General features: G+C 37.2%; 1 protein-coding gene across 7 annotated transcripts in view; it reads left to right on the top strand.

The window, feature by feature from the left end:
* Nucleotides 1-18293, top strand: part of CLASP2 (cytoplasmic linker associated protein 2) — a 207754-nt gene that overhangs the window by 151353 nt on the left and 38108 nt on the right. For 6 of the 7 annotated variants that reach the window (XM_008070162.2, XM_021718620.1, XM_008070168.1 and 3 more), the window contains 5 exons: nucleotides 4136-4299; nucleotides 5101-5179; nucleotides 11129-11272; nucleotides 15544-15687; nucleotides 17460-17566. In XM_008070162.2, coding sequence (XP_008068353.2) covers nucleotides 4136-4299; nucleotides 5101-5179; nucleotides 11129-11272; nucleotides 15544-15687; nucleotides 17460-17566 — 638 coding nt within the window. Of the gene's footprint in view, nucleotides 1-4135; nucleotides 4300-5100; nucleotides 5180-5310; nucleotides 5362-11128; nucleotides 11273-15543; nucleotides 15688-17459; nucleotides 17567-18293 lie in introns of all 7 variants that reach the window. The other variant, XM_021718618.1, reaches the window with a different exon arrangement.

The following is an 18293-nucleotide window of genomic DNA, read 5'->3' as shown; positions in this document are numbered from 1 at the left end:
GGTGGCCGGGAGCGGCCACTGCACTCCAGTCTGGGCACCAGAGGGAGACTCCAACTAAAAAAAAAAAAAAAAAAAAAAAAAAATTTTTATTTCTATCCAAAGAATGGTATCACATTCTGATGGTGAAAAAGAAGCATGAGTTGGCAAACTACAACCTGCAGGCCAAATCTGCCCTGCTGCCTGTTTTGTAAATAAAGTTACATTGGAAAATAGCCATTCACATTTGTTTACAGTAGTATGTATGGTTGTGTTACAGTCCCAAAATTGACTAGTTGCAATAGAAACCATATGGCTTACAAAGCCTAGAATGTTTATTATCTGTCCTGTTAATAAAAATGGTCTCCTGACCCCATGATATACAGTGACCCATAAAGACTAAAGTCAGGTTACTACAGAAATCCAGACCTGAGATCAGAAAGGCTTAGTGCCTAGACTGATGGTATGTTAAACAAATTTTGGAAAGGCCAAGAGAGAGAGCTATTTGAGAGGTTCTGGGGCCTCAGAGGAGACAGAGACCTTGTCATACTTGTCATGAAAAGAAGATCAGGAGCCGGGCTTGGTGGCTCAGCCTGTAATCCTGTGCTTTGGGAGGCTGAGGTGAGTGGATTGCCTGAGCCTGCGGGTTCGAGATGCCTGGGCAACTTGACAAGACCTCATCTCTACAGTAAATCAAAAAGTTAGCCGGGCGTGGGAGCGCGCGCCTGTAGTTCCAACTACTTGGAAGGTGAGGCGAAAGGATCACCGGAGCCTAGCTGGTCAGGGCTGCGGCAGCCGGGAGAGTGCCACTGCACTCCAGTCTAGGTGACAGAGTGAGACTCCAACTCAAAAAAAAAAAAAGAACATCAGGATGAAGACATTTAGTATACAAAAGGAGAATTTCTGGCAACAAGAAGGAAGGGAAACAATAAGAGGAAAGCAATTTCAGACTAGAGAATGGCCAAACATAATAAGCTTATGAAAAACCGATTATACAGCACAGTCAGCAGAGAGTTGGTGGGAACAGTAGGGTGGAAGCTGAAAGACACATTCTTGTGATGATGTCTGCATCTTAAGCAAAGGATTTAGGTAAAGAATAAAATAGTAAAGTTAGAAAGTCATGACCATACTATAGAGAGCAAGAATATGGAATAGAAAGATTAGCCATAAAAATGAATAAAATTAGTTCTTTCTTAGAGAAATTATTATTGGGAGAGTTACAGAGAAAATTGAACTGAGGGAAAAGTCAGCGGAGAATTTTATGTTGAATGTCACCTGGTCATACAGTTGCTAGAACGCAGCCAAAAACCAAATAGCCTGACTTTCAGTCCTGGCCTAGCCATTGACCTGCTGTGAAACATTGGGTAGTTACTTAATTCTTTGGTTCTCTGTTTCCTCATCCATAAAATGGGATTTGATTCTAATGTCTGTGATTTTTCTGAATGAATTTTCATATAGGAAAGCCTAAACTTCTGATCTTCAGGAGCACAGGCAAGAGTTAAAATAAGGGTGAAAGTAAACCAAAGAGTAAAAGATAGTAGTGTCCTGGTAAACTTGCTTTGTGAGAAGCAGGAAGCCCTGATTTATAGTGACTGCCAATTTCTGAGGTACAAATACTCCCATCCCAGGGCTGATACCATGCTACCAACCACCTAACAAAATTTCTGAATATTTAACAATTGACTCTCAAAGCAGGTACAGGCTGACTCAAGCACACCGCTGAACAGATTTACCAGGCAGTAGTAAGAATGAGTAGCGGGGCCAGCATGGTGGCTCATACCTGCAATCTCAGCACTCTTGGAGGCTAAGACGTGAGAATCACTTGAGCCCAGGAGTTCAAGACCAACCTGGGCAACATAGTGAGACCTGTCTCTATAAATCAAAAACAAAAAAGGTGGACATGGGTGGTGTGTACCTGTGGTCCAAGCTACTCAGGATGCTGATGTGGAAGGATTACTTGAGTCCAGGAAGTCAAGGCTGCAGTGATCGCTGATCACTGCACCCAACCAGGGCAATGGATTGAGACCCCAACTAAAAAAAAAAGAATGAGTACCAGCTTAGATACATGTATCTGTTATAGACTAGGTCTAGTGAAGTTTCTTTATATTCTGGGCCCTGAGGAAAGAGCCAGAGACAGTTTAATGAAGCAGTCAGCCAAGTTCAGAATCCAAGAAGCCTAAGTTTTGGAGTTGGGGGGAGTTGGGGAAGGATGGGACAGGAGTTGAAGAAATCTACACTGTAAGAACAATGTTGAAGTAGATACTGCCTGAGGACCAGAGAGTACTGGAAAATTTAAAGGAATCATAAGCCAGGCACATGGCTCATGCTTATAATCTCAGCACTTTGGGAGGTGGAGGTGAGAGGATTGCCAGAGTCTAGGGGTTGGAGACCAGCATGGGTGACTTGGCGAGACCTCGTTTCTACAGTAAATCAAAAAATTAGCAGGGCATGGTGGTGCGTGCCTGTGGTTCTAGCTGTTTTGAAGGCTGAGGCAGAAGGATCACCTGAGCCCAGCAATCTGCAGTGGTTGTGAGCATGCTGCTGCACTCCAGCGTGGGTGACAGTGACACTCTGAAGATAGATAGGCAACAGTGACACTCTGACGATAGATAGACAGACATAAAGGAGTCATAGCTTCTGCTTTTATAAATACAGAGCATTGTAAGTAAATAGCTGTAGGTGTTGTTACTGTTAATTGTTGTTGGAGTCAGGGTCTCACTTTATTGCCTAGGCTGGAGTGCAGTGGCATCATCATGACTCAACGCAGCCTTGACCTCCTAGGCTCAGGATATCCTTCTGCCCCTGCCTCTGGAGTAACTGGGACTACAGGCACATGCCACCATACCCGGTTAATTTATTTTTATTTTTATTTTTGTAGAGATGAGGTCTCGCTATGTTGCCTGGGCTGGTCTTGTACTCCTGGGTCAAGCAATCCTTCTATCTCAGCCTTCCAAAGTGCTGTGATTACAGGCATGAGCCATCATGTCCAGCTTTTTTTTCTTTTTCCTTTTTTTTTTTCTTAGTTTAGATCGAAATGTTAAAGCTTAGCTGACAATCTGACAGAGAAAATACTTCATTTCTAACATAAGAGAAAAAAGTTCATATATAGCTTTATAAAGAGGATTCAAGAAATAAAATATACACTAAAAGCAAAACCCTCAATTCTCAAATTAGTTACTTCTTGAGATTATTAACTGTTTTTAAAGCCATATTTTTTAATCTATTGTGATTATAATTTGTCTCATAATACAGCATGGATGATAGTCTTAAGAATTTTTCCCTCTTTTCCTAGAAATTAATTTTCCAGTATGGTGTTGAGTTTCTTATAAGGAGATATAACCCTGTTGTAGGTCACTTTTTATTGTATTTTAATGGTCGGAATTGTATTTTAACATCTGTTATGAACATTAGCTTCCCTTCACCATAAAAATTTTTTCCCACCTTATAAAATTTTTAAATTAGTGGATGAATATTGGAACCAAGTATAAAACTCATCAACAGAAATGGAGACTAATAGGATGCTGTCTAGGACTTTAAAAAAACTCACTAAAATTTAGATGTAGATATTTATCTTGGATTTGCTTTATTTTAGATACAGTTACAACTATTCTAGATCATATGAAATTACTTTTGGGGCAGTTTTAATAAAATATATCATGCCAAAATATTTATGACAGTTGTCATTTTGAGAAATATGAGGATTCTGTAGCTCATTATGCCAGATAAATTTTATACTTTAAGGAAGTTGTCTGTATAGTCACCCTTTGATTAACTCAATGCCATTCTTCCAAAAAACTGAGAGTCAGTGAGACTGTAGATAGTTCCTTTCCCTACATTTTGTATAAAATGGATTTCAATGTAACCAGTTTAAGCTGCAGTATCATTGATAACTTTAGGTGTGCCAGTCATTATGGCTAAACTTTCTTTACCAAGTGATGCTGCATGGAATAGCTAATTGTCGAACTTCTGCAGAAGTTGGATAACAGCTCAGATGTACTCTTATATCACAGAGTCCAATGAAAAGAAATTATTTTTCCGCTTGGCTGCCAATCGCTGTGCCTCTTGATTCCTGTATTCCTTTCTGTTTCAGTTTTGAACAGTACATAAAGGTCAATATTTTCTCCTTTTTCTCCCCACTTCTCCCCTTTATCAACTCTAGGTATTCAGCATGTTTTTGGAGACTCTGGTGGATTTCATACAGGTCCATAAAGATGATCTTCAGGATTGGTTGTTTGTACTGCTGACACAGCTACTAAAAAAAATGGGTGCTGATTTGCTTGGATCTGTTCAGGCAAAAGTTCAGAAAGCCCTTGATGTTACAAGGTAAAACGTTTTTCATATATTTCAAGATTACCTGATCATAATTAGGAATATTTCAACCCTGTATTAGTAGTTAGATTTCTGAGTTCTTTCAAACAATTTTGACTGCAATGGCTCCATTTGATAATTGTTAATTATGCTTATTTGCATTGTATATTTAATGTTCCTTAGGGCAGACCCTGCACTTGTTTTGTAAGAAGTTTTATTCATATTGGTTGAATGATTCAAGGTGGTATTTTATCTAAATTTTAAAATATCTGCAAAGTAAGGTTGAAGATTTTAGTTGATCTAATGTAAAAGTAAAAATATTTTCTATGTATTAAAAGTGTTTTATTTATTTAAATATTCAAAATCTCTTGAAAAGAGATTTTGAACCAATGATATATTTTTACTTTCTTGTGTAGATTGTTGAAGTGACTTATTTCAAATATCCATTTACTAAGTTGAGGTGAGTCTAGAATTCAGATTTTAGGTATGGGGAAACATTTCTGAGAATGTTGAAATTTTTACTGAATACATTTTTCTGATTAAATGTATAGTTGAGGCAAGTTAGACTGTTATTTACTATGGTGTTGCTTTTTAACCCTGTACTGGTAAATTCAAATGCTCATCTTCTTCTGGGAATGTTTTTATTGTATACTATATACCACAAGAACTATACTACACTGCTTCATGCATGCTTTTTGTTTTCATATTAAGCATAGTCTTTTTGCATATTGTTTTGGTATTAAGCATAGTCTTTTGTTCTTACATGCTTCCTTGCTGACTTAATTTTTGTTTTGTTTTGCCTTTTTCTTATTTCAGAGAATCTTTTCCAAATGATCTTCAGTTCAATATTCTAATGAGATTTACAGTTGATCAGACCCAAACACCAAGCTTGAAGGTAAAAATTTGAGGTCATTTGAGTCACTGTAAGGAACTGAAGTATTCATTAATAAAGTTATGTTGATTATTTGTATTTATGCTACATGAGAAACTGTTCAATCAGTGGGTTTTGTTTTTATAAACTTTCAGACAGTCAAGCCAGCACTTCGGGACCAGCTTCACTCTTTTTGGAGCTCCAAGGTTTTTTTGTTTTTGTTTTCATCTGCATTATTTCTTTTTTTAACTCTCTGCAGTGTTTCAGATAATGTTTGTATGCATCTGTATTCAACTACTAACCTTTGTAAGCCTTTTGCGCATGCACATATTTGATTTCAAATGTTATTTAAATGCCAGACCATCTTTTGTAGAAACTTAATGGGGGTACACATTTAGAAATATCACAAGTATGGCCATCTAACCCCTAAGCTGATAATGCAAACTTTCTCTATAAAGTCTTACCTAATTTTATGTTTGTGATTTCCCAATACTTTTGTTTTTTAGTTTTAGAAGTCTTAATAGGCATTTTAGGCAAAATTGTCGGTGTTGCCTATGTGTTAAGTAAACCAAAAATTTTTTAATTTAATGTTGGTGCTATTTTTCAGCTCTCAACTGAAAATAGTAGCTTTTTTATTTTTTTATTTTTTGCAATGTGTTATTTCTGATGTGTGCATAAAATTTGGAATTTTAGTTAACTTTCTCAATTATTATTTGCACACATTTTCCTATTAATGTGAAAACTAGATGAATTTCAATTTGTGGCTTACTTATTAAATTTAACCAAAAATTTTTTTTAATATAAGAGCTCCTGAATTCCTTAGTAAGTATTCTTTTAGTGGGTTTTATTGAATGAGATTAAAGTCAGGGAAATAACAAGCATATGTCCTTATACAAGTCCTATATTTTTCTGCTCTATTCTGCACGAAATATATTTCCACAAGCATTACTGCCCAGGATTGATGTTTCCCTTAAGTTTCTGAATGTGATTGTGTCACAGAATCACAATTTTGTTTCTTACCAGGGTTAACTTATACTCAACATAATGTTGTTTTCTCAGACCTGCTTTGTGATTTTGATTTTGAAAAGTAACCTACAGAAGATTGATTTACTTGATATTATTAAGACATATTTTTAAACTCATTTTATGTCCAAGGCATTGTGCTAAGTATTTCTGGGAATATAAAACTTTATCATTTTTATCATTAATACCTATAATTCATGATAAACTCCAAACCGTAATAAAAGTAATGATAATAGGTATCTGTGGTGGTGTCCAATTGCTATTCAAAATATAATGGTATTTCATGAGCCATTGCAAATGAATGAAGGTCTAAACCAGCTTAAGAAGTAAGGGTGATAGTTAAGTTAAGCAGGAGGATAAAGTTGCTAAAGACCTGAAGAGAAAGTCAATCAAAGCAAAGATTGAAATGGGGTACAGGTAAATTTAAATTGAGTTTCCTATTGGAAAACATTATGCTGGAAACTGGAATCACAGATTGTTTCTCTGAAAGTCTAAATTATTTATAAAAGTATTTATTGTAGGTATAGATAGAGTAGCAAAGCATGGAGAATAATCACTTCTCAACTCTTAACTCAGCATTTTAGGATAGAGGAGTAGAAGTTATATTGGAGCCATAACTTATGCCAAAAATGAAAGCAGCTTTCAAGTGAATGACAGGATTAAGTACGAAAACGTTAACAGGTTATGGAAAATCACAAATAACTGGAGTATGAAATCTAGAAAAATTTTTATTGAAAAAGTGATTGATCTTTCAGATAAATGATGGATGTTGGTTTAAAATTTTACATCTCTCATGTCACATGATTAAAGGTCAAAAAGGAAGCAATGAGGAAAATGGCAATACAGTGTGATTTTAGTTGAATTATTAGTACTTTAAAAATGAGTTTCACAGCCGGGCTCGGTGGCTCAGACTGTAATCCCGCGCCTGTGGGAGGCTGAGGTGAGTGGATTGCCTGAGCCTGAGGGTTCGAGACCCGCCTGGGCAGCGAGACCTCATCTCTACAATAAATCAAAAAATCAGCCGGGTGTGGTAGCGCATGCCTGTAATCCGGCTACTCGGAAGGCTGAGGCGGAAGGATCGCCGGAGCCCAGCAGGTCGAGGCTGTGGTGGCTGGGAGCGGCCACTGCACTCCAGTCTGGGTGACAGAGTGAGACTCCAACTCAAAAAAATAAATAAGTACATAAATAAATAAACCAGCCAGGCATGGTAGCGCATGCCTGTAATTCCAGCTGCTCGGAAGGCTGCGGTGGAAGGATCGCTGGAGCCCAGCAGGTCGAGGCTGCGGTGGCCGGGAGCGGCCGCTGCACTCCAGTCTGGACAACAAAGTGAGACTCCAACTCAAAAAAAATGAGTTTCACAAACAAGTTGAATTACACATACTTTAGCAACTAGGTTGTTTTCCTTCTCTGAAGAATACATATATGCATTATTAAAATTATAGACTATATATAACCTTATGAAATATCCTTCTAAAATGTACACATTCAAGTAATTTTATATATGTATTATGGTTATTTTGCCTATTAGTATAGTAAACAACCCTATTCTGTGGAACCCTTTTAAAAATTTTGCGTGACTATAAAGTACCAAGACACTGCCCTAAATTGAGTTTCATATAGTACAAATCAATGTATTCAATCATTCATGGTGACAAATTAAAAACAAAATACATTAATGTTCATTTTTTCATGAACATTAATTCATCTTAGCTATTCCCACTGATAGAAGGTGACATAGCTTCAAAAATTCAGAATATTGTTTGCTGTCATAATTTAGTTGTGCCTGCTACTGCAAAACTAACCCAAAGTCTCTTTTCCTGTCACTACACATTTCTGACGGCTAATAGGTTATCTTGATTTTTTAAATACATTGTAAAGATATAATTACTTTTTTAAATTGACAAGTAAAATTATATATATTTATGGTATATATGTTTTGATATGTGTATACATTGTGGAATGGCTGAATCAAGCTACTTAACATTTGTATTTTCTCACATACTTATTTTTTGTGGTGAGAACATAAAATTTATGATGTATCATTAATAACTGTAGTCACGATGACATACAGTACATCTATTGAACTTATTCATCCTGTGTAACTGAAATTGTGTGCCCTTTGACCAGCATCTCCCCAATCACCTTACCTCTCAATCTCTGAGAGGTAACTATTTTACTATCTGTTTCTATGAGTTTGACTTTTTACACTCTAAGTATAAATGAGATCACACAGTGTCTTTCTGTGTCTGGCTTATTTCACTTAACATGTTGTCCTCCAGATTTATCCTTGTTATCACAAATGACAGGTTTTCCTTCTGTGTAGCTAAATAGTATTCCATTTCATATATACAGATATGGCATATATTCATTATCTAGTCAGTTGTTGACGGATACTTAGGTTGATTCCATATCTTGGTATTATGAATAATGCTGCAATGAACATGGAAGTGCAGTTATTGTGTCAACATACTGATTTTATATCTTTTGGTATATGAAACTACTCAGTAGTGGGATTGCTGAATTATATGGTAGTTTTATTTTTAGGTTTTTTTTTTTTTAGGAACTTGCATACTGTTTTCCATGATTGTGTACTATTTACATTCCCATCAGCAGTATGCACATGTTCCCTTTTCCCCACATAATTGCCAACACTTATCTTTCATCTTTTTTTATAATAGCCTCACACTCTAATAGGTGTGAGGTGATATCTCATTGTGGTTTTTAATTTGTTTTTCCCTGCTGAATACTGGTGTTGATCATTTGTCCATATACTTATTGGTCAATCATATATTTTCTTCTCAAAAATGTCTGTTTAGATCCATTGCTCCCTGCCCCTTTTTTTGAGTTGGGATCTTAGTCTGTCGCCCACACTGAAGTGCAGGTCATGATCAGGGCTCACTGCAGGCTCAACCTCCTGGGGTAAGGAAATCCTTCTGCCTCAGCCTTCTGAGTAGCTGGGACTACAGGTACATGCCACCATGCCCACCCCCACCCACCTTTTTTTAGCCTTTGCCCTTTTTTTTTTTGAATTGGGAGTCTCACTCTGTCGTCCAGACTGGAGAGCAGTGGCACACTCACAACCACCCCAGTGTTGACCTGCTGGGCACTGGTGATCCTTTCTGCCTCCGCCTTATGAGTAGCCAGAATTACAGGCATGCACTACCATGCCCGGCTAATTTTTTTTTTTATTTATTGTAGAGATGAGGTCTCGCCAAGTTGCCCAGGCAGGTCTCGAACCTGCGGGCTCAGGCAATCCGCTCATCTCGACCTTCCAAAGCGCTAGGATTACAGGCTGAGCCACCAAGCCCGGCCACTTTCCTCTAAGTACTTTTTTTTTTTTTAAACCTGTTTGTTTTTTTCTAAAGACAGGGCCTCGCTCTATCAACCAGGCTGGGTGTGGGGGCACACACCTGTAGTTCCAGCTACTTGGAAGACAGAGGCAGGATTGCCTGAGCCCAACAGGTTGAAACTGTGGTGACTGTGAGCATGCCACTACACTGTAGCCTGGGTGACAGAGTAAGATCCAACTCAAAAAAAAAAAAAGGAAGGAAGAAAAGTTGCCAAGAAAATCGATTTTAAGTGTACTCACCACAGAAAATAAGTGTATGAGGTAATGCATATGTTAATTAGCTCAACTTATTCATTCTACAGTCTATACATATTTTAAAAGATCATATTGTACACCCTAAATATACATAATTATTATTTGTCAAATTAAGAAATTTTATTTTTAAAAGAATAAAGCACACAAGTAAAGTCTAAGAGAGGCATTATTTAGAAATTCTACAGTATTTGAGTATGTGGCTTTAAAAGCAGTGATTCACAGTTTCTTCTGCTGCCTTAGCATACTGGGGAAAAGGAATATATTTAGACAGTGGCTTACTAAAAGAATAAAAATGTCTTGAAATAAGCATATGTGCCTTGCAAATAGCTCCACCTCTTGCTGTTTTTTTGTGTGTTTTTTTTTTGAGTTGGAGTCTCACTCTGTCGCCCAGACTGGAGTGCAGGGGCCGCTCCCGGCCACCGCAGCCTTGACCTGCTGGGCTCTGACGATCCTTCCGCCTCAGCCTTCCAAGTAGCTGGAAATACAGGCGCGCGCTACCACGCCCGGCTAATTTTTGATTTATTGTAGAGATGAGGTCTCAGCCAAGTTGCTCAGGTGGGTCACGAACCCACGGGCTCAGGCCATCCACTCACCTCAGCCTCCCAAAGGCGCAGGATTACAGGCTGAGCCACTGAGCCCGGCTCTCTTGCTGTTTTGAAGACTACGTCCCACCACACCTCTACCCTATAGACTTATTTTAGCTTCAAACTACAGACTTCAGGAATTACTGGAAGAATGAGATTTATATAAATACGTGTTGTCTTTTTCTCCAGTAGTACTTGAGTAAATCACTTTTGTTAATACTACTTTTGGAAAGCAGTTCTAACAATTGATGAACCTGTTAAGGAATCTGATCTCATTGTGTGACTCTTATCCTGTGTTTGACCAAAAAAAAAAAAAATCGTGCCCACCTTGATTACCAACTTGATTTACCGTACCTTATTTCCAAAATACTATGGTTCTTTTCTCCAAAAATGAAATGACACCAAGTTGAAAAAGACTGGCTACCCATGAGGCTAGCCGTGAGTTAGCTATAAACTCTAAAGGCTGATTAAAGGAGAAGTTTATAATCTTGTCAAGAAAGTCTTCAGCAATTGTTCAGACTTGGGGAATGAAACGCCTGGGACCTCAAAGTTCAGATATATGTGAAAAACAAAAATCATCAACATTATCATTTACTTGTTTCTCAGGTAGGTAAGTGGTTGTATAATTTCATTTTTCTTGTTGATATTGTTAGTTTATTTTCTATTTGTCAAAAAAATAGTCACCTGATTATTTTTGAAGTGTTCTCCAATGTCTCACAATAACCATTTTATTGTCTTTTCTTTTTGTGCTTACCTCTGCAGGTGAAGGTTGCTATTCTTAAATACATAGAAACTCTGGCCAAACAGATGGATCCAGGAGATTTTATAAATTCTAGTGAAACTCGCCTAGCAGTGTCTCGGGTGATTACTTGGACAACAGAACCCAAAAGTTCTGATGTTCGGAAGGTATGTTTTTTGTTTGTTTGTTTGTTTTATTATTTTATTTTATTTTATTTATTTATTTTTTTGAGTTGGAGTCTCACTCTGTCGCCCAGACTGGAGTGCAGTGGCCGCTCCCGGCCACCGCAGCCTCGACCTGCTGGGCTCCGGCGATCCTTCCGCCTCAGCCTTCCAAGTAGCTGGAACTACAGGCACGTGCTACTACGCCCGGCTAATTTTTTTATTTATTGTAGAGATGAGGTCTCGCTGCCCAGGCGGGTCTCGAACCCGCGGGCTCAGGCAATCAACTCACCTCAGTCTCCCAAAGGCGCGGGATACAGGCTGAGCCACCGAGCCCAGTGGTATGTTTTAACATAAGGTTCAGAAGATAAATTTGGAAAGCAAGTCAGTTTTGGATTGCTGGTGAAGGAAGCTAGTATTTTCAAGACCTTACCAAGAAGCAGTGAGTTATGAAGAGCTTTTCTAAAAACATCTTTTCTTTTGAGTTATTTTAAATTTTATCCAATTAATATGAACATAATTTTCAAACTTAGAATAAAAAATTGCTGCCTAGGCAAAAATCCTCCCATCCTCTAATCTTGTAACCATTCAAAATATATTCCAAATTGTTCCCTTTGCATTTACCTATACATTTCAAATATAAGCTTGCACTGTTTTTTTATTTAGGAATTATTTATTAATCTATCGATAAATGCAGGCATTATGTATATCCATCTGTCTTGATAAGTGAGGACTCAAATTTCCCATACTATTCCCACATTCTTTTTTTTTTTTAATTTTTAATTTTAAAGATGTGGGGTACCTGGGTTTGGTGGCTCAGCCTATAATCCCGCACTTTGGGAGGCCGTGAGTGAATTGCCTGAGCCTGTGGGTTTGAGACCCGCCTGGGCAACTTGGCGAGACCTCATCTCTATAATAAATTTTAAAAAATTAGCCGGGCATGGTAGCACGCGCCTGTAGTTCCGGCTACTTGGAAGGCTGAAGCGGAAGGATCACTGGAGCCCAGCAGGTCGAGGCTGTGGTGGCCGGGAGTGGGGAGCTGCCACAGGACACCAGTCTGGGCAACAGAGTGAGACTCCAACTCAAAAACAAAACGATGTGGGGTACAATTCAGGGTTAGGTATACAAATGTTCATTATGCCCTTGTTGATGAGGTGTGTCCCCCTCCCCCAACAGATTCCCACTATGATCCTTTCCCGCATTCTTTTCTATATCCTTACCATAATCATAAGTATTCATAAAACACTTACGAATCAATTATTGGCAATCAGTAGAAAAGATTTACACTTGACTGTTTGGGTATTCTCTCCCATACTGATTTGCTACTGGCTTTATTTTTTTTAATAAAAGTTTTACTTTTATTTAAAATAAAATACATTTATATAGCCTTTAAACCATGGATTATTGGATAGTACTGGTAATCCACCCCCTCCTGACACTGTCTTGGGCTGTGTGAGCTAGGAATTTTTTGACTAGCACCAAGATAGATTGTAACAATCCAACTAGATCATGACCAGTTCAGGCATTAGAGTTAAGGACATTGTGGCAAATCATGACCATAATGAAGTCGTTCTTAATTTAGCAGAAATTAAAACTGGATGTATCTTTTTAAAGTATTTTATTAATGCAAAGATGTTAGATTTAAGCCATTTTGCTGCTGCTCCTTTCTTATAGAAACGTCATTTGTCCTGGAGTTAATGATTTGCCTTGTTTTTGTTTGCATTTTTTTAAGTGTTCGTTAATATTTTCAGCATCTCTGCCACATGCCTATGGCTAGTATTTTTTATATACTCAAAAAATAGATTTAAAAAAATAATCTGGAAAGCTCTTTCCTAGACCACCCTCTGTTCTTCTCAATTTGAACTTGTTTCGTCCTAGGCCTGCTATATAGGTATCTTCCTGGGACTTCTCTTTGCATCATCCTGGGACTTCTATTCACCCTTAATTATTATTATTTCTTCCATCCTATATTCACTTGGTCTCTCAACAGACACAGAAAAATAAAACTCTTAGAAGAAAACATGAGGCTAAATCTTTATGACCTTGGATTTGGCGGTAGATTCTTAGATATGAAACCAAAAGTATAAGCAACGAAAGGAAAAATAGATAAATGAGATTTCATCAAAATTAACATTTTCAGATACTCCAAGAACAAGAATGTTGGTGTGACTATAGAAACTATTGATGCATTTTTAAGTAAGGGAGTGATAGGATCTATGTTTTTAAAGGTTTTACTGGTCATTGTGACTAAAGTGGACTGTTGTATAAAGGAGAAGAGAGTGGAAAGGATAGGGCTGATATTGAAAGGAATGTTAGTACTCACCTATTGTAGTAGGAAATCACTAAAAAATGTCTCAAGCTGATAAATTAAGAAGTAATTGTATAAGTGTATGAATGCCTGCATATCAATAAAAACAAACATTACAAAAGGGAACTCTGGAGAGCTAAACAGGGAAATTGAGATGTATACAACTTTTTCTAAAATTTGTTTTTAAGCCGGGCTCAGTGGCTCAGCCTGTAATCCCGCGCCTTTGGGAGGCTGAGGTGAGTGGATTGCCTGAGCCTGCGGGTTCGAGACCCGCCTGGGCAGCGAGACCTCATCTCTACAATAAATCAAAAAATCAGCCGGGCGTGGTAGCGCATGCCTGTAATTCCGGCTACTCAGAAGGCTGAGGCGGAAGGATCGCCGGAGCCCAGCAGGCGAGGCTGCGGTGGCCGGGAGTGGCCACTGCACTCCAGTCTGGGCGACCAAATGAGACTCCAACTCAAAAAAAACAAAAACAAAAAAATAAAAATAAAATTTGTTTTTAAAAAAATTATATGTATGTATTATATATGTATGTATTTGACTTAAAGACTCGAAAAATTATTTTCAAATAAATATGAAAGGCATCTAATAAAACAGATGTAGCATTAAAAAATAAAACAACAGAAATGAGGGACACGATCAAAATATACTAAAGCTATAATTTTAAATTGTGTGATATTAATACAGAAGTAGACAGATCAGTGGAACATAAAGAAGGGTCCAAAGACACTTAGGTTATATAGGAAATTAGTTCATGATAAGGCTGTCACTTCAAATCATGAGAAAAGGATACACTCATTGGTAAATGGTGTGGGAATAGTTGGGCTGTCTGTCCCTACGGGAAAAAGAAAGTTGACTCTGTAAACCAAACAAACTGCATGGAATCAAGTATATGTTAACGATCATTATTTTATTTGCTTGAGTTGACTTTTGAGATCCTTTCAATGTTGTGGCTCCAAAAAAGACATGGGTTCATAAATTTGTGTTTTCAAAATGCAAATAGCTTTATTTATTTAAGCACTATTAACATGTTAGAGTATACTCTCACACAATTTATACTTTGTTGTTTTAACAAAATGGACTGATGTTTTAGCAGTTTTATGATTTTTTTCCTTCAGCAGTGTATAATAGACCTCTCTCAATTTCTACATAAAGCTACTTCGTCCTCCAAGACTGCGTTGTGTAGTATCCCATTGTTCCAATATAATGTAATCTAACCATTTTCCCTAGTGTTATCTATTTAGATGCCATAAACACAAGAACCCTTAAGTTTTCATAGAGTGAAATCAGAAAAGGCCCAAAATGAGGTGTGCAGATTTGGATACAAATCATGTGATGATGAACCATTAGAGTTTCTCCTCAATTAAGTTTGTATATAATCTGAATTTCAAAATTTGACTCTTAATAACTCAGTTGATTAGGAGAAAACAAAGAAATTTAAGACTAAACTGATCTGAGTAAGCTTTTTTGTGTTCTCACTTCCCCAAAACATTAGACTTATTTTACCTTCAAATTGTAGACTTGTTAGGTTACCTGCTTGAGAGAAGGCTAGATATTGCTGGTTGATTTAAAAATCAAATATTGAGAAAGTGGAAATTAAAGTATTAAGTTGCTCTGAATAGGCTTTGTATAGCCACCTCTTATGTTTTTAATCATTTATTGGACAACTAAAGTACTGTAGTAATTCCAGAGTAACTCTGGAAACTATCTGCTTAACTATTGTCATTGTTTGCTAGGTAATATTTGTCATATGTTTCTTATCCCTTCTTATCTTCAAAGAATAAACAGTAAGTCAAACTTTTTTTTTCCTTCCATCAAATAAATTTGGAAGCAAATAAGATATCTTCCTTTTTCCTAGGAAAGATGGTCCAGCCTTGTGCTGTTGAACAGAAATGTGAAGGAAGAAAGTGATCTCCTTTGAGTAACCAAAATCTATTCATCTACTTCTTGTATGCTTTTGTTTTTTTAGGCAGCACAATCAGTGCTGATTTCTTTATTTGAACTCAATACCCCAGAATTTACAATGTTATTAGGAGCTCTACCAAAAACATTTCAGGATGGTGCTACCAAGCTTCTTCATAATCACCTTCGAAACACTGGCAACGGAACCCAGGTAATTCTCACTTATTTTCTTGGCTATTTTATAATGTGATGATTGATTTGACAATTGCTTTCTTTTACATGTAGTAAACTTGGTCCTAGTATATGATTTTTACATCAGCATTTAGCAGCATTTCCTAAGCACAGTTTAGGTCTTGGAAAGAATAGAGTCCCTAGGCCTGTCATGTTTTTATTATAGTTGGTGTACATTAGAGTGGTGGTGAACAGTGGTCAGGGTATGAACAAGGAAAGCAAAATGTGAGCAGAACATAGATGAGGGTACTAGTTTTGGAAGCCATTGGAATTAGATTGTGCTCTTTAGATGAGCCAATCCTCTTTTGAGAACTAGCAGGGATGACTTATTCAGGGTTAACAAATAAGGTTCAAAGAGAGTAGTGCTTAAAAACATGTGTTCACCTTTGCGGGGTATGGTGGCTCACACCTGTAATCCCAACACTTTGAGAAGCTGAGGTGAGAGGATTGCCTGAGCCCACTGGTTCGACACCAGACTGGGCAACTTGGCAAAACTTCATCTCTACAATAAATAAATTAGCTGGGCGTGGTGGCACACTCCTGTAGTTCTAGCTATTTGGAATTCTGAGGCGGAACAATCCTCTGGATCCATCAGGTCAAGGCTATGGTGGCTGTGAGCCTGCCACTGCACTCCAGCCTGGGCAACAGGGTGAGACTCCGACTCAAAAACAGACAAACAAAAACAAACAACAAAAATGTGTTCACTTTTAATGATTACAGGCTTGTCAGTCCATATGTGCTTGGATGTGCACAGTTTTGTTTTGAGGAAGTAAATGAAACATTGTAGTGGGATGTATATTTTATTGGTATGAAACCATTTATATAATATGCCTAAAGAATTGAACCGGACTGGGCACGGTGGCTCATGCCTATAATCCCAGCACTTTGGGAGCCCAAGATGAGAGGATTGCCTGAGCCCATGGGTTCGAAACCAGCCTGGGCAACTTGGCAAGACCTCATCTCTACAATAAAAAAAATTAGCCAGGCATGGTAGGTAGCTCATGCCTGTAGTTCCAGCTACATGGAAGGCTAAGGCAGAAGGATCACCTGAGCCCAGCAGGTCAAGTAGGTTGAGGCTGCGGTGGCTGTGGGCGTGCCTCTGCACTCCAGACTGGGCAACAGAGTGAGAGACTCCAACACACACAAAAAAAGAATTCAACTGAAGTTTTAAAAAGAGAGACCTTTGATAACAAATAAAGGAGAAGGTAGATGCACTGATGGCAGGCTTAAAGTAAAGTCTGAGGAGGGATAAAAATAACCTGAGAACCAATTTCTTGTGAACCAAAGTCAGTTATCTTTTTAAAAGGATTTTTGTTTCATTATGTTTTAAGAGGTAGACATATTAATAATATGACCAGATTTTACTCCCTTGATGTTTTTGAGAAAACCATTTGCAAAGCAAACTCGAGGAGTAAAATGTGAGCATTATTAATTGATAGAAGAAGGAAATTGGCTCAGAACAGAAAGCTAATTTAAAATTACTAGTTTAGGATCTTGTTAAATCCTTGAGGAAAGGTTGTTGATAATACTTTGAGAGTAGGAAGCAGGTAAGATCAGAAGGACTAAAGCATTTGATTTCTAAACAGGGAGAAATTTTCCACCCAGAAACCAGACATAAGCTCATGAATATTTAAAAATTGACCTATAAATATGGCTGTTTTATATGGTTCAGCTTCATGTTTGTATGGCTTCCTTAAGAGTTTTTTAGTTGAGCTTGTCATATGTTAATTCGTATTTGACTTCCTCCATCAGAGTTCCATGGGGAGTCCTTTGACAAGACCAACACCACGGTCACCAGCCAATTGGTCCAGTCCTCTTACTTCTCCTACCAATACATCACAGAATACTTTGTCTCCAAGGTAATAAAAGGATAATTTCCATTATGGCTTGTATTTTTTAAAAAGTAAGCATCCGTATAATTTCATTCAATTTCCACTTGATTTGAAAGGTCCTAGAAACGTAGAAACTTAGCAAATTCAAAAAATTTTAAGTTTATTTAAATAATAATATACAGGATATGGATTTTTTTTAAGAAACAAAAAGAAAATCTGCTGTCACAACTTTTGTAAATTACTGCTTGTATTTAATAGCATACTATGTTTCTCAGAGATGTTATATAAATGCAGTAAATTGTATCTTTCAGTTACATTATATTCAGCATAATTGGCTCACCACTTATGTTAAGTAGAAAAAGTATGCTCATAGATAAAACATAAAAATAGAGAAGGGTTAAATATATTTTTAACATTTTTATTCATGTATATGTTATATGTTCCTTATATTTATGTATATATAATGAATATATACTTCTGAGAGGAAAAAAATGTGACTGGGAGATTGGCCCTTAATACAAAATAAAAGATTTGCATAATTTTCACATACTTGTGTAACTCAAGCATAGGGTATATTTCAGATATGACAATTTTGGTGACTAAATTTCGGCTTCAGTTGAATTTTAGAATTTGATTATAGAATTCATGTCACTAACATTTACATACAAATGATAAAAATTCTCTGCTTTCTTTTTTTTTTTTTTATTTGTTTATTTTTTTGAGTTGGAGTCTCACTCTGTCGCCCAGACTGGAG

This window comes from Carlito syrichta, unplaced genomic scaffold, assembly GCF_000164805.1.
Source record: "Carlito syrichta isolate Samal-C Ts95f unplaced genomic scaffold, Tarsius_syrichta-2.0.1 Scaffold313175, whole genome shotgun sequence".
NCBI lineage: Eukaryota > Metazoa > Chordata > Mammalia > Primates > Tarsiidae > Carlito > Carlito syrichta.
This window is presented reverse-complemented; position numbering and strand designations above follow the sequence as displayed.